At 42.4% G+C, this 22,744-nt stretch overlaps 1 protein-coding gene and 1 pseudogene across 2 annotated transcripts in view; both read left to right on the top strand.

The window, feature by feature from the left end:
- Positions 1–9,334, top strand: part of LOC102819448 — a 192,435-nt pseudogene extending 183,101 nt beyond the window's left edge.
- Positions 9,335–9,423: 89 nt separating this feature from the next.
- Positions 9,424–22,744, top strand: part of WAPAL (wings apart-like homolog (Drosophila)) — an 88,604-nt gene continuing 75,283 nt past the window's right edge. The window contains exons 1-4 of one of the 2 annotated variants that reach the window (XM_006872459.1): positions 9,424–9,511; positions 9,638–9,694; positions 9,729–9,852; positions 14,193–14,713. In XM_006872459.1, the coding sequence (XP_006872521.1) occupies positions 9,454–9,511; positions 9,638–9,694; positions 9,729–9,852; positions 14,193–14,713 (760 nt within the window). In that variant the 5' untranslated portion in view covers positions 9,424–9,453. Of the gene's footprint in view, positions 9,525–9,637; positions 9,695–9,728; positions 9,853–14,192; positions 14,714–22,744 lie in introns of both variants that reach the window. The other variant, XM_006872458.1, reaches the window with a different exon arrangement.

Below are 22,744 nucleotides of genomic sequence, written 5' to 3'. Positions count from 1 at the left end.
TATGTTTGACAGAGAATATTTCTACATATGTATTTATCTACATTGCAAATATGTCCATGAATATGGAGGACAAGTTATAAGAACTCCATAGCATAGAACCAAATATATTAAAGTTGCTTGGCCTTGGGACTCAAGCCATAGGCTTGGGTGACTCTAAGGTCATTTAGCATAATATAGTCCATAATGAAAATATTTTGTATCCTACTTTAGTGAGTAAGGAATGGGGTCTTACAAGCTTGTGAACCGCTATCCAATGTAACTATTGGTCTGTCACCATCTGGAGTCATGAAGAGTGAAGACTATTGAAGGCCCACAGAAGCAATAACTCTAATAAATTAATGGACCGTGTGATCCTCAGCATCCACAATCCTGAGTCCAGAACAACTTGATGGTTCCCAGGTACCACTACCAACTGCTCTGAAAGATATCCCATTAGAAGGTCGTGGATAGAGTGGGAGAAAAATGTGGAATTATAAAAAATAAAAAGGACGAGGTTTACTGGGTAAATAGGAACTGGTAGAATCCCTGATACTATGGCCCTTCAGATCTAGAACTGAACTTACCCATGTTCTTATATCTTCAGCCAAATAATAGGCCTATAAGGTAAACAATTAACACTAAGGAGGTACACACTCTCTAGAATGATGAATCATTTGAGATCAAAAGGGCAACATTTACCCCAGGACCCAGTTCAGCAACTAAGAAGGGCTATGAAAGGAGGAATGAAACAAGTAATTTAGGGAAGAGCTAGGACACATGGTGTTACACTGTGGAGACTGCAATGGCATGAAAGAAAACGTGTATGAATTGTTTAATGGAAACTGATTTTTTAAAACATCAAAATGTGAAGATACTGTTTCTCAACATACACTATATCTCCATCTACATGCTTTGCATGTTTTGAGAGGTGGTGTTTCCATCTCTCTCTTTCTCTGGTAGCACAGTGGTTACGAATCGGGCTGCTGACCTAAGGGGCAGCAATTTGAAACTACCAACTGTTCCATGGGAGAAAGATGAGACTTTCTGCTCCCTAATGATTTACAGCCTCGGAAACCTTGGTCACTGTGAGTCGGAACTGATTCCACGGCACATAACCACCACACCTTTCTCAAAGAATTCTGTATTTTTGATTTACACCACATCAAAATAGCAGTCTGGCATCCTCGAGGAATTCAAATCATATTTCTTTGAAATGTTCTTTTGAATTTTGGGATCTAAAAGATGTCTGAAGGGGCAAGATCAGAATTGTAGGGTGGATGAGGGAAGGTTTCCCAATGGAATTCTTATAGGAATGCTCTTCCTATCCTCAAACAATAAGCAAGTGTATTGTGATGGGAAAAAAATACTTTGGTGCAACTTTGCTGGCCTTTTTTTTTATCACCAATACAATTTTCAGTATTCGCAACATGTCTTCATATAATAAGTCCCCATGATCATCCTGTCCTGTATGCTTAGAGCAAATACACCAAGAATAGTTCCTCGGAATCTCCAAAAACTGGGCACCGTAACTTCTGTGTTGACTTTTTAAAAAAGAGCCTTGAATTTAACTGGCCTAGCAGATTCCCTTGGAAGCCACTGTTTAGACTGGCTCTTTTTTTTTGAAGCTACCTTAATGAGGCTCAGATCAGTCTATTACTGAGAGAACTTGTCTGTAGCCATCCATTACTAATCACAGAGGCATGTTTAAATAGTCTTTGTTTGGAATAAATCTGTGCGTGTATGAGCCTAGCAACAAACCTGTGTACATACTCTCATATGAATGGCAGAAATGCAGAGGTATTAGAGAGGCCTTGTCTCAGTGAGGGAAATCTTCTGGCTGGCAGAGAAGTAGAGTTCTGTGGGAGCAGGGTGGTCCTAAAGCTGCTACATTGGCTATGAACGGGGCCAGTTAGCAGCAGAGAGGCTGATGACAGAGAGGCCTAAAGGCAGAGAGGACAAGAGTGGATAGCCTCATGGCAGAGCACCTGAAAACTGAGAAACCTGATGGTGGGAAGCCGTTGCTAGGGGAGTAGCAACTGAGCTGAGTGAGCTGGGCCCGTTAGCAACCAGAGATCTGACACCAGAGACACTGACAGCAGACAGGCTTGAGAAAACTGAGCAAGTTGCTACGCTGGCAGAGAGGACAAAAGCAGAGAGACATGGCTGAATGCCCAATGACAGAGAAACGTGAAGGCAGAAAGGTCCAGTAGTGGGGAGCAGTAGCTGAGAGACCTAAGTAAGCCGCTACATTGGTTATGAGTTTGAACAATTAGCAGTGCAAAGGCCTGAAGCTATAGCAGGTGGGGAGCATCCAGCCTGCTATATAAGTTGTTGTTGTCAAGTGTCATGGAGTTGATCCCTACTCATAGTAACCCGGTATAGGAGCGGCTGGTAAGCTTGAACTACCTACCTTGCAGTTTAAACCAACCTTGCAGTCCAGCACATTAACCCACAGCGCCACACCAGGACTCCTGCAGAGCTGGTGGGTTGGTTTGAACTGCTAACCTTCTTGTTAGCACTGTTTAAGTGCCCTTGAGTCAGTTCTGACTCATAGCAACCCTGTATAGGGTTTCTGAGGAGCAGCTGATGATCTTGAACTGCCGACCTTGCAGTCCAATGCATTAACCCACATCCCCATACCTGGACTCCAGTGAATTGATAAATGTATGTAAAACAAACGTGATTACTACTATGAAAAAAGCTGAGAAGAAGGATACAGAATGCTGAAATGGCAGCATGAAGGTTTTAACTCCAGTCGCAGGATCAGGGAAGGATCACTGAGAGGGATACTTTTGAGCAAACACCTGAAAGAGGTAAGGCACTGAGCCATATGCCTATCCTGAGGACTAGTGAGGGAAGAGCAAGTTACAAAGCCCTGAGTCAGAAGCTGGCTTGGCACGTTTCAATAGTAGATGAAAGGCACGTTTGGCATGGTGGGAAGTGATAGGAACAGGCACGGGTAATGCAGGGCTTTGTAAGCTGTAATAATAATTTTAGTCTTGGTGATGGGAAGTCCGTGGAAGGAGTTTTGATCAGGCGGTATCACAGAGCAGTCCAGGGAGAAAAGAGATGTCTCCAGAGGCGAGGGTCAGGTCACGAGACCTCTAAGAGGTTGCTGGGTACCAATCCTTGTCAGGAAACATGCCTCCAGGGAACCTTTCCTCCCTTGCTTTGTCTATCAACTACTCAGACAGAAGTTTATTCCCAAAGGATGTCACTATCTCTGGAGAACATATTCCAATTATTCTGGAAAACAAGGTAATTGGGATTATCATAGTATTCATCTTCTCAATTCTCAGAATGAAAACCTATCCAAGGCAGAAAGAAAGAAAGGGTAAAAAAAAACATAACTCCAGAAAGCACCCCTTCTCCACTGGGAAAACCCAGTCATGGAGCCGCTAAGTTATGTGAAGCCATTGCTAGGGGTTTAAAGTCACGGTCTTTCCAAGGCATGATCTTAAGGAGAGAACATAAATGGGAGCATTCACTCAACAAATAGTTATTGAACCTCACTATGTGTCATGTGCGGTGGCTCCATAGGATAAGCACCACAAGTTCCTCGGTTCAAGCCCACCAGTCGCTCCTTGGGAGAACGATGAGGCTTTCTGCTTTCAAAAAGACTCCCAACTTGGGAAACCCCATAGAGGATCGCTATGACTCAGAACCAACGCAAAAACACTTAATTATAACAACACGCTGTTCTAGGTGCTAGGGGGTACAGTAGTAAGTAAGACAAAGTGCTCTGTCCTCATGGGAAGAGATACCCATAAGATATACATGCTGAGTATGTGACTGGCTTTATGGGGAAATTAGTGACCTGGAGAAAAACAAAGCAGTAGCAGAGGACATCTGGATTAGCATGTTTCAGTTTAAAATAGGCTCGCCAAGGGAAGTCACTGGAAAATGACATTTGAGTTAAAGACCTAAAGGAGGGGAGGTAGCTGGGAAACTGCTGAATGAAAGCGAGTACCCAGTGCAAAGGCTCTAAAATGGGAGCAAACATGCCTGGCAGTTTGGGAAACAGCAAAGTGATGCAGGCCTTGTTACATAACCACTACAATGAGCAACTGGACAATTTAGAACTTTATTCCACATCCTATCACAAGGGAAAATGTACTGTAGCCAACGTGGTCATCTCGAACTTTGTTGTATGCTGTTGAGTTGGTTCTGACTCAAAGTGACCCTTTACAGGGTTTCTGAGAGGTTGGTGGGTTTGAACTGCTGACCTTTTGGTCAGCAGTCCAGTGCTTATCCTACAGGGCCACATACCAGGGCTCATAATCTCTGACTTTTGAGTTCCCTGAGCTGAATTCTATAGGTCAGAGGACATTTCAGTACATAGTATCAGGAAAAGCCTTCTTAGCAACTCCAGCTCTGATCATACAAAGGGGCACGGCAATGGCAGAACAGTTCCCTTTGCAGGATTTTCTTCAACATTCAATCAGAGAAAATACGAGCCCACCCATGTGAAGCTCAAGGTAGTGGGTTCTGCCCTCCTTCAGGCAGCACACAGGAAAGCATCTTTTAGCCTCAAAGAATACAAACAACTTGGCATAGCTCAGTATTTTCCATTTTGAGCAAAAAATAAAATACATAATTTATTTTTAAAAAATCCACTTGCATAAAACAACAACAAAGAGTTGCCATCAATTCCTGTTGAGTCCAAGTGTGCCAGAGTACATCTGTGTTCCGCAGGGCTTTCATGATTTGATTTTTCAAAAGCAGATAGGCAGGTCTTTCTTCCAACGCACTTCAGGGTGAATTCAAACCATCTATTTTCTGGTTAGCAACTACGTCTGTTTAACTATCTTTATCACCCAGAGACTTCAGAGTGTACATGTGGTTAATAGCGACCCTGTACAGGGTTTCCGAGGCTGTAAATCTTTACATGTAGAGGCATTCTATTCTAGCTACCTATGGAGTGTACAGCAGATTGCGAACCATTCTAAGGATGTAGGATGGGGGTTGGAGGTGTATGAATCATGAACTAAAATAAGGTAGAACTCGAAAGTCATGGCAAAGGGATGAGACCTTCAAAAGTATTTGCCTGACCTTGGGACCGTCAAGGGAGAAGAGCAGGAGGGGTGTGGGGACCCTATCCAGAGAAGCAGCAACACCAGAGATGGAAGCTGAGAGGAGGACATGGAGAGATAGAGCAGTTGAGGACTCTAGACCCATGGAGGGAGAGGGGATGTGTGCTGGCGGCCGGGGGGCAGGCTTGCAGGGTGTGCCCCTTTGGCTGTTTGAATGATTGTATATTCCTGAGTGTTTTGGTGCACATCCAAAAAAAACCCCCCAAAAAACAAAACAGAGGGAATAGAAACAAATACTGTTGAATGATGAAGCATGCAAGGGATTGTAATCATTGCAATGAAATGAATACGATAGGATGAGTGTAAAACTGATGTTCCCCCATGTAAACTATCACTTAATTCACAGTAAAAACTTAAAAAAAAAAAAAAAAAAATTTGCCTGCCGCAGTGGAATCCAGAAGATAAAAGGGAGTAAAGACACCCCCTCAAACCACTAAATTAAAGAAAACTACACTCTGTGGAGTCCAAGGTGGGGGTATAGACTGAGGCCCAGGAGAGTCTGAACTTCCTCCAGGGGAGTGCCCTCCACCTGTCTTTGGTTTGGGGCACCTAAGGGTAGAATGCCCTTGTTGTTGTTGTTAAGTGCCATCGAGTTGGTTCTGACCCATAGTGACCCTGCATAGGGTTTCCTAGGAGCAGCTGGTGAGCTTGAACCACCGACCTTGCAGTTCAAACCGACTTTGCAGTGCAGTGCAATAACCCACAGCGCCACACCAGGACACAGCTCTATTCAATAGTCAGGTACTATGTAGGGAATCAGTGAAAAAGGGAAGAGCCTCGGTAAAATGGATTGACAATTAACTGCAACTGTGAGCACAAACGTCATGGTGCAGGACTGGACAAAGTTTGGTTCTGTTACAGATAGGGAGCAGCCTTGGCAGCCCTTAACAATCAACCTCCATAGATTAAACACATACATACACACATATCATTTTTTACTTTGTTAATCACATACCACTTTCTACCACATGCAAAATTATCTACACGTAATGAGTGTCCGTCCAGGAGTTAAGTACTTTTGATTTCTTCATTAGTTGTAATTCTACCGACAAATGCCAATTCTTCCATTCCTCTAGCATCTCTGAAACACAGTAGGCTCTTAATGTTTACCTTTCGCCACCTCATTCTAAGAAAAAATATTAGATTGGGGGTCAAAGGCTAGTATACTTAAAAGTTCTGTGCTTATCAAACTGTCATGCAAGGAACATACATGAAACATGGGGGTTACAGTTGTGCCTTTTGATCCCGTGGACTTGGGACTGGGACACGTAATCTGCCTTTCCAACAAGGTTCCAGGTTACGCTTCTACTGTTGACGAAGGACCACTGAGTGGCAAGAATTTATTAACAGGACTTCCGGTGTGGTGCTGTAGGATAGGCACTGGATCGCGAACCTTAAAGTCCATGGTTCAAACCCACCAGCTGCTCCTTGGAAACCCTGTACAGCAGAGGGAGGGCATGTCCTGCCCTTGGACTATTCGTTAAGTGCCATTGAGTAGGTTGTGACTTACAGTGACCTAGTTAGTATAGGGTTTCCAAGGAATAGCTGGTGAGTTTGAGCTGACGATATTATACAGCCTGTGAAGTCATTTGATCTGGCCCTGCCAAGGCAACCTCATTAGTGGTGGTTATAAGGCGCTCTGGTAGCATAGTGGTTACGAATTGGGCTGCGAACCGCAAGCTCAGCGGTTCAAAACTACCAGCTGCTCCACGGGAGAAAGATGAGGCTTTCTGCTCCCATAAAGATTTACAGCCTAGGAAATCCTGTTCAGGGTCGCTGTGGGTCGGAACCAACTCGACGGCACTTAACAACAACAACAATGTGCCATGGAGTCCGTTCCAACTCCTAGAGACCCTGTATCTTTCTCCTGCAGAACGGCTGGTAGTTTTGAACTGCTTACCTTAAAACTAGCAGTCCGATTCTCAACCACATTAGGTTGAGTTAATTGAATGTTTGACCAAATATACAGCAGGCTAATAATTTTTAAGGTGGTCATTTTCTATGGCCTGCAAATGATGTTATAATTTTTGGCAGAAAAATGGTTCTCCACCCTTCTGTACAGGGTGGCTACGAATTGGAATCGACTTGAAGGAACTAGCAACATATGAAGCCCTGGTGACGCTAGGGGTTGGGTTGCTAACCACAAGGTTGGTGTTCAAATTCACCAACCATTCCTTGGGAGAAAGATGAGCCTGCTCTGTAAATATCTAGAGTCTGGGAAACCCTATTGTTCGAGTTGAAATTGACTCATTGAAATTGACTCAATGGCAGCGGGGATTTGGGGTAAATTCCATTATTAAAACAACCATTACACAAATGGCTCTGGTGAGAATCTTATTTGGTTGATAGAGTCACAATAGCTCGAAAGACTACTTAGTTTTAAAAATATATATATATGAACTCTTCCACTTTAGTGTATTTTAATCACTAATCTAGCAAGGCTACAGTATAATGAATACTTCCTTTGGTGTCAGGGTTCACAGCATTTTTCTACCCGAAAACCTTGCAATTTCTCTGGCCACTTTGGGCTTTTTGATCTTAGCTTTTGCCTCTGATGATAATTACGCCCTAATTAGCACCCTCAACTGTGTCAGCCACTTAGGAGGGGGATGGGGTGTGTGTGTTTCGGTCTGTTGTACAAGGGATTACCATGAGTGCGAAACTACTGGATGGCACCTATTCACAACTGTCACCACAACCGTGTCATATGAATATAAGTGCAAGCAAATCCTCAAAGAAACTGATAAAACAAGATTCGACAGCGATTAAAAAAAACAAACAATACAAAACGGATCCAAACGAAAGTCATGGGGAACTATTCACATAAACTACAGAAGAATTGGTTTCTCTTAGAGAAAATACTGACATACCAACTAGGGAAAACTGTAAATGTCAAAATACCAATTTTGCAAGCAGTCACACCATAGTAAAACAACCGAATCATGCTAAAATCCGCCTTATATTCCTATTTGGAAAGACTTTTTTTTTTTAAATTCAGAATTTGCCCAATATACTGGAGGGAGCTAGGTAACTTCTAGGTGCATTGAAAGCAAATTATCCATTTGTGGTAGAAGGGAGGGCTTTTTGCTGGAAGCAATTACAGTAGTATCTTCCTAATATCCCAAGTGGGTCTCCATTAACAGCGTTCCAAACAGCAGGGTCGTCCCAGTCGGATGAGTCATGCACCTTCATTAGCAGGAGCCAACACTATACTCTTTGGAATCATGTTTTCCCATTGTGGCCTTTCAAAAAATAACTTTCCAGTGTTCTGAATAGGTAATAGTGACTCAGAAAAAAACCCTCAAACAGCACAAAAGGATGCACACGGAAAAAGAAATAGTTCTTTGTCTCGTCATTCCCCGTTTCCCCAGAGGTAATCACTGGTTCATGTCTTCAAACTTTTTATTAAAGGAAAATCAAGAAATACAATTAGAGAGATTGATATAAGGATCACGCAACTTCAACAATGAAGAACATACCCCGTTCTGGGTTTCATTTCCCTCCGTCTGTTTTTTTAAAAAATGTTTTTCGTTAAGGAGTGTTAAAAACAGTAAAACCCAGATCCCAGATCATTTTACCCATCAAAGGTTTAGTATGTGTTATCTAAATAGACTCCCCCCTCCCCCAATTATCGTTATCGCATGCAAAGATGGTTCCTTAATACCATCCAATAATCACGGGGTCATTTTTTCACGGGAGTGGAACAGACGGAGAATTACGAGTAAGGTTTAGAGGGGCTGGAGGGGAGCCTTAAGTAAGCGCCAAGGTTGACACGCCGCTCCCGACCTCGGCCGTTTGGTGTCCAGCGCCCCAGGACTCCCAGATTCCCGCCGCGCCGTAGTTACCTGCGCCGAGCCCGCACCAGCAAGGCCGGGTCGAAGGCTGCTCGGAGCCGCGAGCTCCCCGCCTCCCTACTCCCGGGCGCTGGCCTCAGCAGGCCCGGCGCAGCTGCACAACCCACTGTCCCCAGACACCGGCGGGTCCCTGGAGGGGAAACGATTGACACAGCTGCCTGCACTGCATCTCCGGCCTTCCCCCGTGGCACCTGCGTCTCCCAGCGGGACCGGGAACTGGACGTAGCTCCCGAGCCCTGGATGGCCAGGCCATCGGTGACCATTCCACAGCCCGATCCAGCTCGGGGTTCTGCTAACAACACAACGATATCGCGGATAAAGACTACAACTCCCGTCGGGCCCCGCGGCCGAGCCAATGGCGGGCCCCGGAGCATGCGTGACGCGGCGCCTGCGCGGCGGTTTGAGTAAGCGGCCGTGCCATTGGCTGCGGGGTCGGCTGGCCGCGCGGGGCCTGTGGGAAGCGGAGTGACGGAGCGAGCGGCTGTTGGAGGAAGGAGGTGGGGGCCGGGAGCGCAAATGGCGTTGAGATGGTTCAGGGCCCTGTTCAAACTCCAGCGCTGACCATTCACCGGCGGAAGCGGCGACGCAGGAGGCGGCGGCGGCCCAGCGGGGGCACGTAGCAGGCTCCAGTATCGGTGCCAGCGGCGGCGGTCAGGGAGGCCTAGTCCCGGGCTCGACCGGCGGCGGTCAAGGCAGGGAGGGAAGTTACGGGGTCGCCGCCTCCACACCCACCGGTTTCCTATTTACCTAAATCGGAGTCCCGGGTTTTGACTGTGGCGGAACTCCCTTCATCACCCCCTTCCTCTCTTCGCGTACCGGCCGGCCCTGCTCTCCCGCGCGGGGCTCCCGCGCCCGCCCGTGGGCCGCTGGGAGCGGGAGAGGCGGAGGCGGCCCGAGGCCAAAGCACCCCGCCAGGCGCCGAGGGGGTAAGTGAGGTCTCGAGGGTGGGGAACGTCGGGGGTGGTGAAAGTCTCGCTGCCTCATCTCCGGGGTCTCTGAGGAAGTTGGGCAGAGGAACAGCCGACAGAACTCTGTTTTTCCTCCCCCTGTCTTTTTCTGAGTTCTCTCCGGGCAGCTGCTGGTTTACTTCTCTCCCCAGCCCCGGCCTAGTATGTTGATTTCAGCCCGAAGTCCTTTCCTGGCCTTTTCTCCGGGGCCTTTACGGTGTCCCGGGGACTGGGTGGCAGAGGCTTCCGGGGCGTCGGAAACAACATCCCTTTTCCTGGGCAGTCGGGTGGGGAAGGGAAAGTTGCTGGAGCTTCCAGCCGGAGGGGGCCGCCTTACCCACTGCCTTCTTCCGCCTGGTCCACCTCCAGGGGCGACTTTCCGGGGTTCCTCGGCCCAGACGGGAGATTTGGGAAGGACTTGAGTAGGAGGACAGTCGCAGATTACTTCCCTGAAAATTCGACCTGGCTTGGGGCTGAAGCAAAGGCCCGGCTCCCTCCCGAAAACCAACTTGGCTGGGAATCGTTTTTTCTCTTTTAGTTGAGGGTGGTCTTTGGAGTTTGAAGTCTGAACAAGAGAAGATTGTAGTCTGCAGACTAACTTATGATTGTATGCATAACTTTACACGGGGGTAATGCCACTATACGTAGTCTGTTTACTAACTGTAAAAAAAAACCCCACCAAAACACCAATTTTTTGTCTTGAAAAACTTTGAAAAGAAGTAGAAGCTAAGGGGGTGTTACGCAAGGAGGGTTATTGCACGCCTGGCTCTCAGGCAACACACGGACACTTAGGTTAGTTTCATCTACAAAGGGCCATCTAGTTGATTCCAACTCCTAGGGACCCTGTTTCCAACGATCCCCTGAGGGTTTGAAACTGCTGACCTTGTGGTTACCAGTTCAGTGTTTACCTTCCAGGGTCACACCATGACTCCCCACACTTAGTTCCGACTCACAGCGAGCCTGCATAGGGTTTCCGAGGAGCAGCTCGTGAATTTGAACCTCCAACCTTGTGATCCAGTGTTTATCATACTACAGCGCAGCACCAGGACTCCCCACAATCCTTTTGTTAGAAAAATGGCATTTCATCCATTTCGATTTCAGTATTTACTAGTTAAAAGATGTGGCCTTTTGAATAGCTTTGTTAAGTTTTGTTGAGTCGATTTCTGACTCCGAGCGACCTTGTGTAGGGTTCCTGAGGAGTGGCTGCTGTGCTTAAACCGCTGACCATTCGGGCCAAATCCACCTTGTGGTTCAAACCAACTTTGCGGTTCAGTGCTTATCCTACAGCGCCACACCAGGACTCCGATGAATGACATGCCTAATATTACCAGCTGCTTCTCGGAAACCCTCTACAGGGTAGCTGTGGGTCGGAATCGATTCAACAGCACTTAACAACAACAACAGTATTATCACTAGGGAGTCCTGGTGTGGCGCTGTGGGTTAATGCGCCAGACTGCAAAGCCCTTTGAACTATAAGGTCTGCGGTTCAAGCTCACCAGCTGCTCCTCAGAAAACCTTATACAGGGTCGCCATGGGTCGGAATTGACTTGACGGCACTTCACACCAACAATGTTAATACGATAGTCCTGGGTATGGTGTTCTAGGATCAGCACTGGACTGCTAACGGCAAGGTCGGTGATACAAACCCACTAGCTAGCTACTCCTGCAAACCCTCCACAGTGTTGCTGTGAGTGGAAATTGACTCCATTGCACTCAGTAACAAAATAATTATCAATGCCTTAGAACCAAATCCATCTACGGTCTTGCTAGATTAAAAAAATTCAACAGTGAATGTTTTGTAGTTCAAAGACCATGTGTGTAGTGTTTTTCTTGTGTTGGCCTGAAGGAGTACAAGTCTAAATTCTGGTTTGGCCTTTAATTTGCATTTTTAGGTGATTACTGCATACGTGTGTCCATAACATTCTAACTTTGTTGGTGAAAATGTAGGTTTGCAGATTAGGGCTTTACATTATTGAAAAAATTGCAAAATTACTAATTTATTTCCCAGGGTAGCTTCTCAGTGTGCTTACCTTTGTTTAGAATGTAAGTAACAAGAAAGATAAAGCAATATTGTGTATTTACATCTTCAATACAAGGGGAAATAATCTTCCCTAAGAAGTTCCATGAAATATTAAAAAGTTTTCAGACAAATTACAAACTATTTTCTCAACATAGGTATGTATGGTGACCAAATTAATCATTGCTGTATCAAATTAGAATTGACTAATAACCAAGTATTTATTGTTATTGAGAGCCGTCAAGTCGATTATCGCTAATAGTGACCCTGTATAGGGTTTCCAAGGAGCGGTTGGCGGGTTTGAACCACTGACCTTGTGGTTAGCACTCCAGTGCTTATCCTACAGCGCCACCAGGACTCCTTACGAAAAATGGGAGGTGGGACTCTTCTACTGAATATATATGTAAAACTAAGTTGGACAGTGGATCACTAGGAAGCATTTATTGTGTAGGTCAAATGTCATTGGAGTTGTTGTATTATTTATTAGAAGTTTCCGTGTAATGGAGATTTTAAGCTTGGAGGCAATTGCTTAACTTTTTTCATAGTTATGTTGATATTTAAAATCCAGCAGCCCAAAGTGTAAGAAATGGATAAGTACAGTTGTTTTTAAATAAAGTGACTTGTTTTTCACAAATCTTTGACTCATATTGCCTTGAAAATTTTCTTTCAGAACAGTGGGTTAAGTATTGGACTGTTAACGAAAGTCCATGGTTTGAAGCCTACCAGCAGCTCCTAGAAAGAAAAATGAGGCCGTCTGCTTTCGTAAAGATTTCCGGCCTTGAGAACCTGATGGAGCGGGTCTACTCTGTCGTATGACGTACAGTCAACTCAATGACAGTGGGTTTGGTTTGGGGATATCTTCTTTACAGCATGTTATTATTATGTAGGTAAATTGTTGAGTGCCCTGTTGAGTTGGTTCAGACTCATAGCGACCCCGTATTTGGTTTCTAAGGAACAGCTGGTGGGTTTGAACTGCTGACCTGTAGGTTAGCAGTCCAGTGCTTATCCTATACCACCATACCAGTTAAGTGCGGCAAGTCAGTTCTGACTCATAGAGACCCTGTTTAGGGTTTCCAAGGAGTGGCTTGTGAATTTGAAGCATTGACCTTGTGGTTCAAAGCGACCTTGCAGTCCAGTGCTTATCCTTCAGGGCCAAACTAGGTTAATTAAATTAATGAATTTATCTCTTAGGAAGTTAAATGGCACCGTGGAATAAAGCACTGGACTGCATGGTTGGTGGTTCAAACTCACCAGCTGCTCCTTGGAAACCCTATCTATACAGGGTCACTATAGGGTCAGAACCTACTCGAGGGCACTAACAACAACAAAGCTAATAGGACAATAAAAATAATGTGTTTCTATTGCTTTGTTTAATAATCCTTGGAACAGTGTGGTATACTGGATTTCAGCAGTCCCAGAAATGCAAAAACACTACAGCGACAAATAAGATAGAATAAGGATGGTTTCATGTTCTTTACGGAGTTCTGGTAGTGTAGTGATTACAAATCAGGCTGCTAACCTCAGGGTCAGCAGTTCGAAACTACCAGCTATTCCGCAGGAGAAAGAGGAGGCTTTCTGCTCCCGTAAGGATTTACAGCCTCGGAAACCCTGTACAGGGTCACTATGAGTCGGACCCGACTCCACGGCACATAACAACAACAGCAACATGGTATTTGGCACATGACTGTCTAAGGAATAATTTTCAAGTCACTGTCCAAATTACATTAGACGAAGAATCAGATTCTTCAAGGTTGTATTAAAAGATGTAGGCTTTAATACATAAGAAAATAACACAAAATCCTGACCTTTTTATTTATGATTAAATGCTCTGAAATTTAAAAAACAAAAAGAACCCTACATTTAATCAACTATTGAACATTTCTGAGAGGTGAGAAGAAATCAGCTTTTTTTATTTTTAAGATTTCACCGTACATTAGGGTAATTTCCTTATACAGAATACTTTTTTAAAGGTAAAAATGGCGTCTAAACAGATAGTAAATGGTGCATTTAGAACTTAGAAGTTTCACTATAATTTGATTTTGTGGATGCTGTCTTATAAATTGGCTAGTTATCCTATTTTACTTTGAAAGTAATATATGATGAATATGTACTCATTACAAAAAATAATTGACATTTTTAAAAGTATGTAAATGAGCCTCTTTATAGCCCCTTCCCATATTTTTTTTAAAACTATTTGAAAAATAAGATGGGAAGCATCCCTAGGTTGTTAATTTCATAGACAATGTTAACTATTTGGTGATTTTATGTATATAATATATATATATTTTTTTTTCTTTTACAGAGAATATGAAACAGGTGTCAAAATGACATCCAGATTTGGGAAAACATATAGTAGAAAGGGAGGAAATGGCAGTTCAAAATTTGATGAAGTGTTTTCCAACAAGCGGACTACCCTTACCACAAAATGGGGAGAGACCACATTTATGGCTAAATTAGGGCAGAAGAGGCCCAATTTCAAACCAGATATACAAGAAATCCCGAAGAAACCTAAGGTGGAAGAAGAAAGTACTGGGGATCCTTTTGGATTTGATAGTGATGATGAGTCTCTACCAGTATCTTCAAAGAATTTAGCCCAGGGTAAAGGTTCCTCTTATTCAGAATCTAGTGAAGCTGCTCAGCTGGAAGATGTTACTTCTCTACTTGAAGCTAATAGCAAACTTAGTCATCCGGTGGGTGAAGACAGTGTTGTAGCTGATAAATGCTTACATTTGGAGGATACGCTGGTTGGAAAAGAAAAGAGCACAAACCGTATCTTAGAAGGAGATGCAAGCAAAAGTAGCTGTGCTAAATTAATAACTTCAGGTAAGTTTTTATTTCTTATATCATGATCCATATAGTTTCATGGTAGTCACTTAGTAACTGATTTAAATTCTAAAATAGTACACGTCTTGGATTTTCATTCTTTACTTGTGATTGGCGTCTATTGAAAATTTTGTAAAGGAAATTTAAAAACCTTTAACTAATTGGGGCTTGGAATTTTATTTAAACAACTTAGATATTAGTGTCCTGGACTATTTTTCAGGAAACAGTCATTCATTAAAATCCCTGTCTGTGATTTCACCAGGAAACACCTCTCTTGTGTTAGTTACACATTTCTGTTACTGTAGAGTTTGGATGGCTATTCATCATGAAAATGAGATGAGCATTTACAGTGAACATTAGGTGTAAGAGTGATAAACTTACCCAGAACTAGTTCAAGAAGATTCAAGAAGTATTGAGTAGAATCATTGAAGAATTGAACTTTACTGAGATGATTTTAGAATCTTTTTTGGGTTAACAGCAACTTGTATTAAATTTTAATCCATAAAATTCATTGTATTTTATAAATATGAATTTATAAATCTGGCTGTCATAAAAGTATATTACTTATATTGCTGTTCTTCTGTAATAAGTTTGAGACTTATAATAAATGGTAAATGTGCAATGAGGAGCTATGAAAGAAGGCAAGAGAAGCCCATGTCAACAGTAGGACAAATTCAGCCACTATAGTGACAAACAAACCTTAGTTCACAACTTCTGGACAGTCATAGTGATAGGAAAGTTTTTACAGATGCTATATTTAGAAAAATAAATACAAAACTTAAGCTAGTACTGAATTCTTGAGAGTAATTTGTCCTTTGGGGAGCTTAATATAAGGTGCATCCAGTAATACTAATCCTTACATAATTTGAGTGAAAATGCTGTGCCTTATTCCTTTTTTGAATGGCTCATTCTTGGATGAGAAGAGAAGCCAGCTGTTATTGTCATTCTGTTGATCTTCTTGGTTAATTCTGATTTGGCTGTCCTTCCTGCTTAGTCCACATTTCTTCTAAAGAATTGTTCATTTAAAAAACAGCTCAGCTCCTCAAAATGGAGAGCCATAGAATTATTGTGCTAAAATGAATTTTAGCTTTTAAAGAGGTTAAGTGACTTATCTGAGGTAAGCTACTGGCTGATGGGAACTAGATTCATTTATGGAATTTTTAGTATGTTTATTGAGCACATACTGTGTGTCAAACAAATGTTAATCCTCTTCATTTATCTAGTGTTGTTACTGCCATATCTTACTGTCTCTCCAACAGTTAGTTAATCCACAGTAAGAGAAGGTAGGTTGGAGGAGGATAATGGCAGGGTAAATGGTGACGTTGGCCAAGGAAACAAAGACAGAGGTTAGTTGTAGGGGGATATCAATAGATATGAATGCTTAGCTAAAGGGGTTAAGTGCCATCGAGTCGGTTCCGACTCATAGTGACCCTGTATAGAGTTTCTAAGGAGCACTGCTGAGTTTGAACCACCAACCTTGTGTTCAGTTTGACTTTGCAGTCCAGCGCCACACCAGGACTCCTCTAGGAACATAGAAGTAATGAAGAAGTCATAGGCAGCAATTGACACAGTGGCTGCAACTATGGGCTCGAACATAATTGTGAGGCTGGTATAGCACTGGTCAGTGTTGTGTTGTACAAGGGGGCATCAGGCAGTTTGTGGGGAAATTATCTTTGAATTCCATTTTCCACGAACTTTTTGGACCTCACTTGGTAGGTAGCACCTAAGAACAGGAAGCAATTGTTTATGTAGCTTTGCTGATGGTATCTTTATGTGTGTCTAAACTCCCATTTTAAAGTTGGCTGGTGGGAACTGGAAATGGTGTTCTGTACACATTAGGGTACTAGTCTCATGTATGTAGCTAAGTGGTAGTTCTGAAGCTGATACTGTTGAACTGAATTTGAGAATCCAAAATTTATTCTGAAATACAGATAAATACATACTCAAGAATATCACTTTTAGTTGGAAGGGAATAATGTTAGAAAATGTTATTGACTCATAGCGACCCTGTTTAAGGTTTCCCAGGCTGTAAATCTACGGGAGCAGAAAGCCTAATTTTTTCCCATACAGTGGCTGATGGGTTTGGACCACCAACTTTGTGGTTAACAGTCCAGTGCTTATCCTACAGTGTCACCAACATTGCTTTGTACATCTGCTTGGATCTCAGAAGTCTTGCAGGCGTGTTCAGGTGTTGCATTCAAGAACCTGTGGTATATTTTATCAACAATCTGTTCAAGTACCCAGCTTAAGTTTTATAGAATCTTTCCAGTTGCATGTGTCTGTGCATTCTAATCTTTTTTCTTTCTTTCTTTTTTTTTTTTTTTTGCTGTGGAGTCAAATCATAGAAAAGGGCTTGTCCAAGTCCAAGCTTTTATTATAAGAATTCTCCTTGTATTAAGTTTTAAAATGTATGTCTCGTTCATAGAGAATGGAAAATACATGTTTAGTTTTTAGGCACTGTTAAAATTCTTTGTTGTAAACACCATACAACACTTTTAAAAAATAATGGTGGCTTTAAAAAAATTGTGACTAATTTGAAGAGGCAACATAACATAGGATGTGAGGTCATGATTAAGCATAATAATTGTGATTTTCCATTAAGATACTTGATAGGGTAGGAGAACTGAGAAGCTAGATTACAAACTGAATAAGAATGTAGGGAAGGATTTGTTGTTGTTAAGTGCTGTCCAGTCGATTCCGACCCATAGCGACCCTGTGTAGGGTTTCCAAGGAGCAGCTGTGAGCTTTGAATTACTGACTTTGCAGTTCAAACAACTTTGTAGTCTGACGCATTAACCCACAGCGCCACACCAGGACTCCTAGGAAAGGATTTAGTTGCTTAAATATTCTAAACCTTAATTATTATAAATGAAAACAAAGAAACCTTATTATAGAACTTTCAACCACAATATCTAAAACAACAATAGATCCTTTTATAAAAAAACAAAAAGCAAATAAATACAAGCTCATTGCCATTAAGTTTATTCTGATTTATAGCTGCTGTAAAAGACAGAGTAGAATTAACTGCCCCACAGTTTCCAAAACTGTAAATATTTATGGATACCAACCGCCACATGTTTCTTTCATGTAGCGGTTGGTGGGTTTGAACACCTGATGTTTTGGTTAGCAGTTAAGCACTTTAACCACTATGCTACTAGGGTTCATAAAAAAAAAAAACCTATGTATCCACTATTGCTTTAAGAATTGTCAGTCCAGACATACCTTGTTTCATTCTGTGTGTACTTTGCAGATGCTATGTTATTTTTAAAAGTTGAAGGTTTGTGGCAACTCTGCATCGAGCAAGTCTGTCTGCCAATTTTTCAATCCTGTGTTCTTACTGTGTGCCTTGTGTCACATTTTGGTAATTCTCTTAATATTTCAGACTTCATAATGCTCTTGCACACTTAACAGACTACAAAACAGTATAAATATAACTTTTATATACACTGGGAAACAAAAATTGTGATGTGCACTTTATTGTGATAATCGCTGTATTGCAGTAGTCTGGAACTGAACCTGCAACATCTCCTGTATATGGCAAATTTTTTAAAAAACACAGCTTTTTATTAATTGAATGAAGGCATACAGACAAGATCATCAGTTTTATATTCAACAAGTAGTACTTTGTTTCATCTCAGTGATTACAGTTTCCCCCATGGAACAACAGTTATCCTGCATTCGCCCTGTGGCTCCCACCTCCATTCCTCCCATCTTCCCATCCTCTCTCATCTTTGTCCTTAGGTACATGTTGCCCCTTTGATTTTGAATGACTGACCGCTCCATCACTCTTAGGGAGCTTATCTTAACTAGTGGTGTAGTTTTCCCTTATCAACCTATCTACTGCTTGGCTCAAAGTTGGACCACGAGGATGAATTCCTTTCCAGACCTGAAGGGGGGTCAAACTCCATAGTCTCAGGCTCTTCCCATCTCTTTCTGTCCAGTAAGCCCGGTTTTGTCTTTTTTAAAAATCATTTTGACTTTTGTTCTACATACTTCTGCTCTTCCTGGAACCTTCAGAGCAGTTAGTAATAGTTAGTAGTTGTAGTCAGGCACCATTTAGTTCTTGTGGTCTCAGAGCCCTGGAGACTGATGTTCACGTGTTCTATTAGTCTGTTTGACTAATTGATTCCAAACATCTTCAATTCAATTCTCATCACTCTTCTTCTGCACATGGAGAGACCGATAGCTGCCCCTTAGATAGCCTTTCATTCTAGATGCTGGTCACCAATGTAGGATGTAGAACATTGTCCTTGTGGACTATTATGGCAATTGACCACAGTGTCCCCTGAGAATATGGTCCTGAGCCCCCAGGCTCAGCTACTCAATGTGTATGTGGCAAATCTTACTTCATCTGTTCTACCCATTCCACTCTTTCGCTTCTCATTCTCTTCCTTCCCCTTTAATTATTTTAAGGCAAATTCAAAATGTTTTACTTCATTTGCAGATACTTCAGTAATAGCTCATCTTTAATTAAAAAAAAAAAGCAACAAAATGACAAAATGAACAAAGTTTTATTGCTACAATTATAGAGATAGTCATGTGGTTCTTTTCCCTTGTTCTCTGAAGGGTAGTGTATTGTGTTTATTGATTTTTCTAATATTGAACTACCCTAGCATCCTGGAATAAATTTCACTTGGTCATGATGTGTGGCTTTTAAAGATCCTGTTGGATCTAGTGTTTGACATCTATATTTGTAAGATATGTAGTCAGTTTTGTTGTGTCTTTTTCTTGTTTTGGTATCCAGGTTCTAGTTGCTTCATAAAATGAATTAGGGAGCATCTCTTCCTTCTCTTATCTTTTTGGAGAGTTTAAGCAGGATTGATGTCACTTCTCTAAATGTTTGGTAGAATTCTTCAATGATGCCATTTGCCCCAGAGCTTTTTTTTTTTTAATGTTTTATTGTGAATTATGTGACAGCTTGTTGTTGTTGTTGTTGTTGCTGTTGGGTGGTTTTTCATCACAAATTCACTTTAGTCCCTTCTCTTTATTTAATCTGTTGAGACCTGCTATTTCCTTTTGAGTCCCATTGGGTAGGTGGTGTGCTTCTAAGAGTTTTCCCATTTCATCTTGGTTTTCAGATTTGGCTTTATACTTATTAACAATATCCTATCATAATTCTCTTATTTTTATTGGATCAGTTGTAATGGCCCCTCTTTCACTTCTTATTTTGGTTGTTTGTATCATTTTGCACCCCCCACCTACCCCCATTAGTTAGTGTAACTAAAGGTTTGTCGATTTTATTGATCTTTTTAAAGAACTAATCCGGTTTTATTGAATTTTCTGGTTTTGACTGTTTGTTTGTTTGTTTCCTGCTCTGATCTTTGTTAGATTCTTTCAGATTCTGGTAGGTTATGCATAGCTTGCTCTTTTTCTCGTTCCTCCAGCTGTCCAGGCATTTCTTGCTGTTTACTTCTGAGTATTGCCTGTGCTCCATCCCACAAGTTTTAGTACGCTGTGACTTCTTTTTCATTTGATTAAGAGATTTGTGATTTCTCTGATTAGTAGTTTAATAGTTTGTTTCATTTCCATATCCTTGTATCTTTTCCAGGTTTCTTTTTTTCCGGTTACTAATTTATAGCTTCACTTTGTAGTCATAGAGAATACTTTTCATGATTTTAATCTTGTAAAATTCATCATGATTTGGCTTTAGGACGTAACATTCTGTTGTGGGGAAGGATCCATGTGCACTGGAGAGGAATGTGTGTTGTGTTGTTATTGGGTGAAGTGTTCTGTGTATGTCTGATTACTTTATAGTGCCACTGACATCCTCTTCCACTGTTTCTAGATGTTCTAATAATGATAGTGGAGTATTAAAGGCGCCCTACTGTTGTAGTGCTGTAGGATATAAACACTTGTCTATAAGGTTGGTTTGAACTGCAAGGTTGGCAGTTCAAACTCACCAGCCACTCCTTGGGAAACCCTATACAGGGTCACTATGGATTGTAACAGACTCGATGGCACATAACAACTATTTTTATAATGTTGTCTGTCTCTTCTTTTAATTTTCTCAGTGTTTGCTTTATATATCTAGGTGTTATGATGTTGGGTACATGCATATGTATGACAGTTGAATCTTCATGGTGAATTGACTCTTTTATCACTATCTAAAAGGAGCTCTGGTAGCAAAGTAGTTATGAATCGGGCTGCAAACCGCAAGGTCAGCAGTTCGAAACTATTAGCTGTTCCTCAGGAGAAAGATGAGGCTTTCTGCTCCCGTAAAGATTTACAGCCTCGGAAGCCCTGTACAGGGTCGCTATGGGTCGGAACCGACTCCACAGCACATCACCACCACAATGTCCATTTATTATCTCTCATAACAGATTTTGTCTTCAAGTCTATTTTGTATGGTGGTGAGATTGCTACCCCAGCTCTCTTTTGGTTATTCACACAGAATATTTTTTTCATTTTTCCACTTTCAACTTAATTTTGATCTTGAGTCTAAGGTGTGTCTTTTGTTTAATGCATTTTCCTGCTGTGTGTTTTGATTGGCATGAGCAGTTAGTCTTTTACATTCACTGTAATTACCTATTAAGGGAATCCGTTCTGCCATTTTCTTATTAGCTTTCTTTATATCTGACTTCCCCTTGGTCTTTTGTGTATTACTTTTGTGTTTTGTTGGTTAATTGTCATGAGCTATACTGCCTTCCTTCTGCTTTCCTATTTTGTATGTTTCTAATATACTTTCCCCGTGGTTACCATGAATGTTACATGTAAACAGCTTGTATTTATAATAGTATAGAGTAAGGAGCCCTGCTGGTGCTGTAGGATAAGCACCACACTGCTAACCTCAAAGTTGGAAGTTCAAAACTACCATCTGTGAGAGAAAAAAATGAGGGAAGGCAGCTGGGGCTCAGTTGGTGATGGTTAGTTCGTCCACACCCCAGTCCTTATGACTCCCATCTGGCAGGTAGCGGCGAATGATGATGGGGATCTTTCGGGCCTTAAGCGCCTTCATGGCGATGAGTAGGGGCGCTTATCTCCCCTTCCAGCTCCACTGTCACGTGGGCACACATCGCAATATAGAAGGAGGGCTTGCTTGTACTTGTTTATGTACGGTGTGGTGATCCGCTTCTGGTTGGCCTGCGGTCACTCCCCTGAGGGCAGGATCTCCACGCTCTCCTGGTCCTCCTCCTCCTAGGCATTCTCCAGGTCATCTAGTCCTTCCTCCTCCTTCACATCATCAAAGTCGTCACCATCAAAATTGTCCTCATTATCTGACATAACTGCCCGCGCGCCAGAGACCTGGTTTTACTCCCCACAACTCTGAGGAAACCCCCCACCCTCATCTCCAAAGAGCACGCCTTCCCCACGCCAGGTACCAAGCGGACCTCAAGTGTCTATTTTACAATAGTAGGCAAGGGAAACCAGTAATTCATAAGACAGTCAAGCATCTTAGTAGTATTTCCCCTCTTCCAACTATGCCTAGATCCCTGTATCACAGAGCCCTGGTGTTCCAAGGTTGAGCATGTATCGCTATTTACCTCTGTCCCATTTAACCCATGCAAGCCTGTCTCAGTGTTCCTGTCTACCTTGTTCTTCCATCCCCTCCCCCTTCTTGTATTGGCCTTTCCAACACCAGAACTATGATGTGTCTGCCCCCTACCCTGCGCTGTCTCGTCGCCTACCTCCACCTCCCCCTAAACCCTCACCCCAATCCTACCTATATGGTTACCTTATATTCCATTAACTTCTCCCTGCATTTAAGACAGTCTATTTTGTCCTGTAATCTACCTGACTTTCTCACCACCTGGATCTCTGTCCTGTGTGTTTACCTTCTTTCACACTGTAATTGTTTTGATCATAGACTGACCTCCCAGAGCTCCGAACTTGTTCTTACAGTTTTTGTTCTGGTTTCTACTCTTCCATTTGTCCATTGAGTTCAGGGAGGTGCTGCCACATATGACAATCTCTGGTTGTTGTTCATTCTTGTTGGTCCTCAGTCCATAGAACTCCCTTTAGAATGTTTTGCAGCACAGGGTTGGCTTTGGCAAAATTCTTTAGCTTCTGTTTATCCTGGAATGTTTTGATTAC

Source organism: Chrysochloris asiatica, unplaced genomic scaffold (genome assembly GCF_000296735.1).
Source record: "Chrysochloris asiatica unplaced genomic scaffold, ChrAsi1.0 scaffold00198, whole genome shotgun sequence".
NCBI classification, from domain to species: Eukaryota; Metazoa; Chordata; class Mammalia; order Afrosoricida; family Chrysochloridae; genus Chrysochloris; species Chrysochloris asiatica.
Note: the sequence above shows the minus strand (reverse complement) of the source record. Positions and strands in the feature narration are given on the sequence as shown.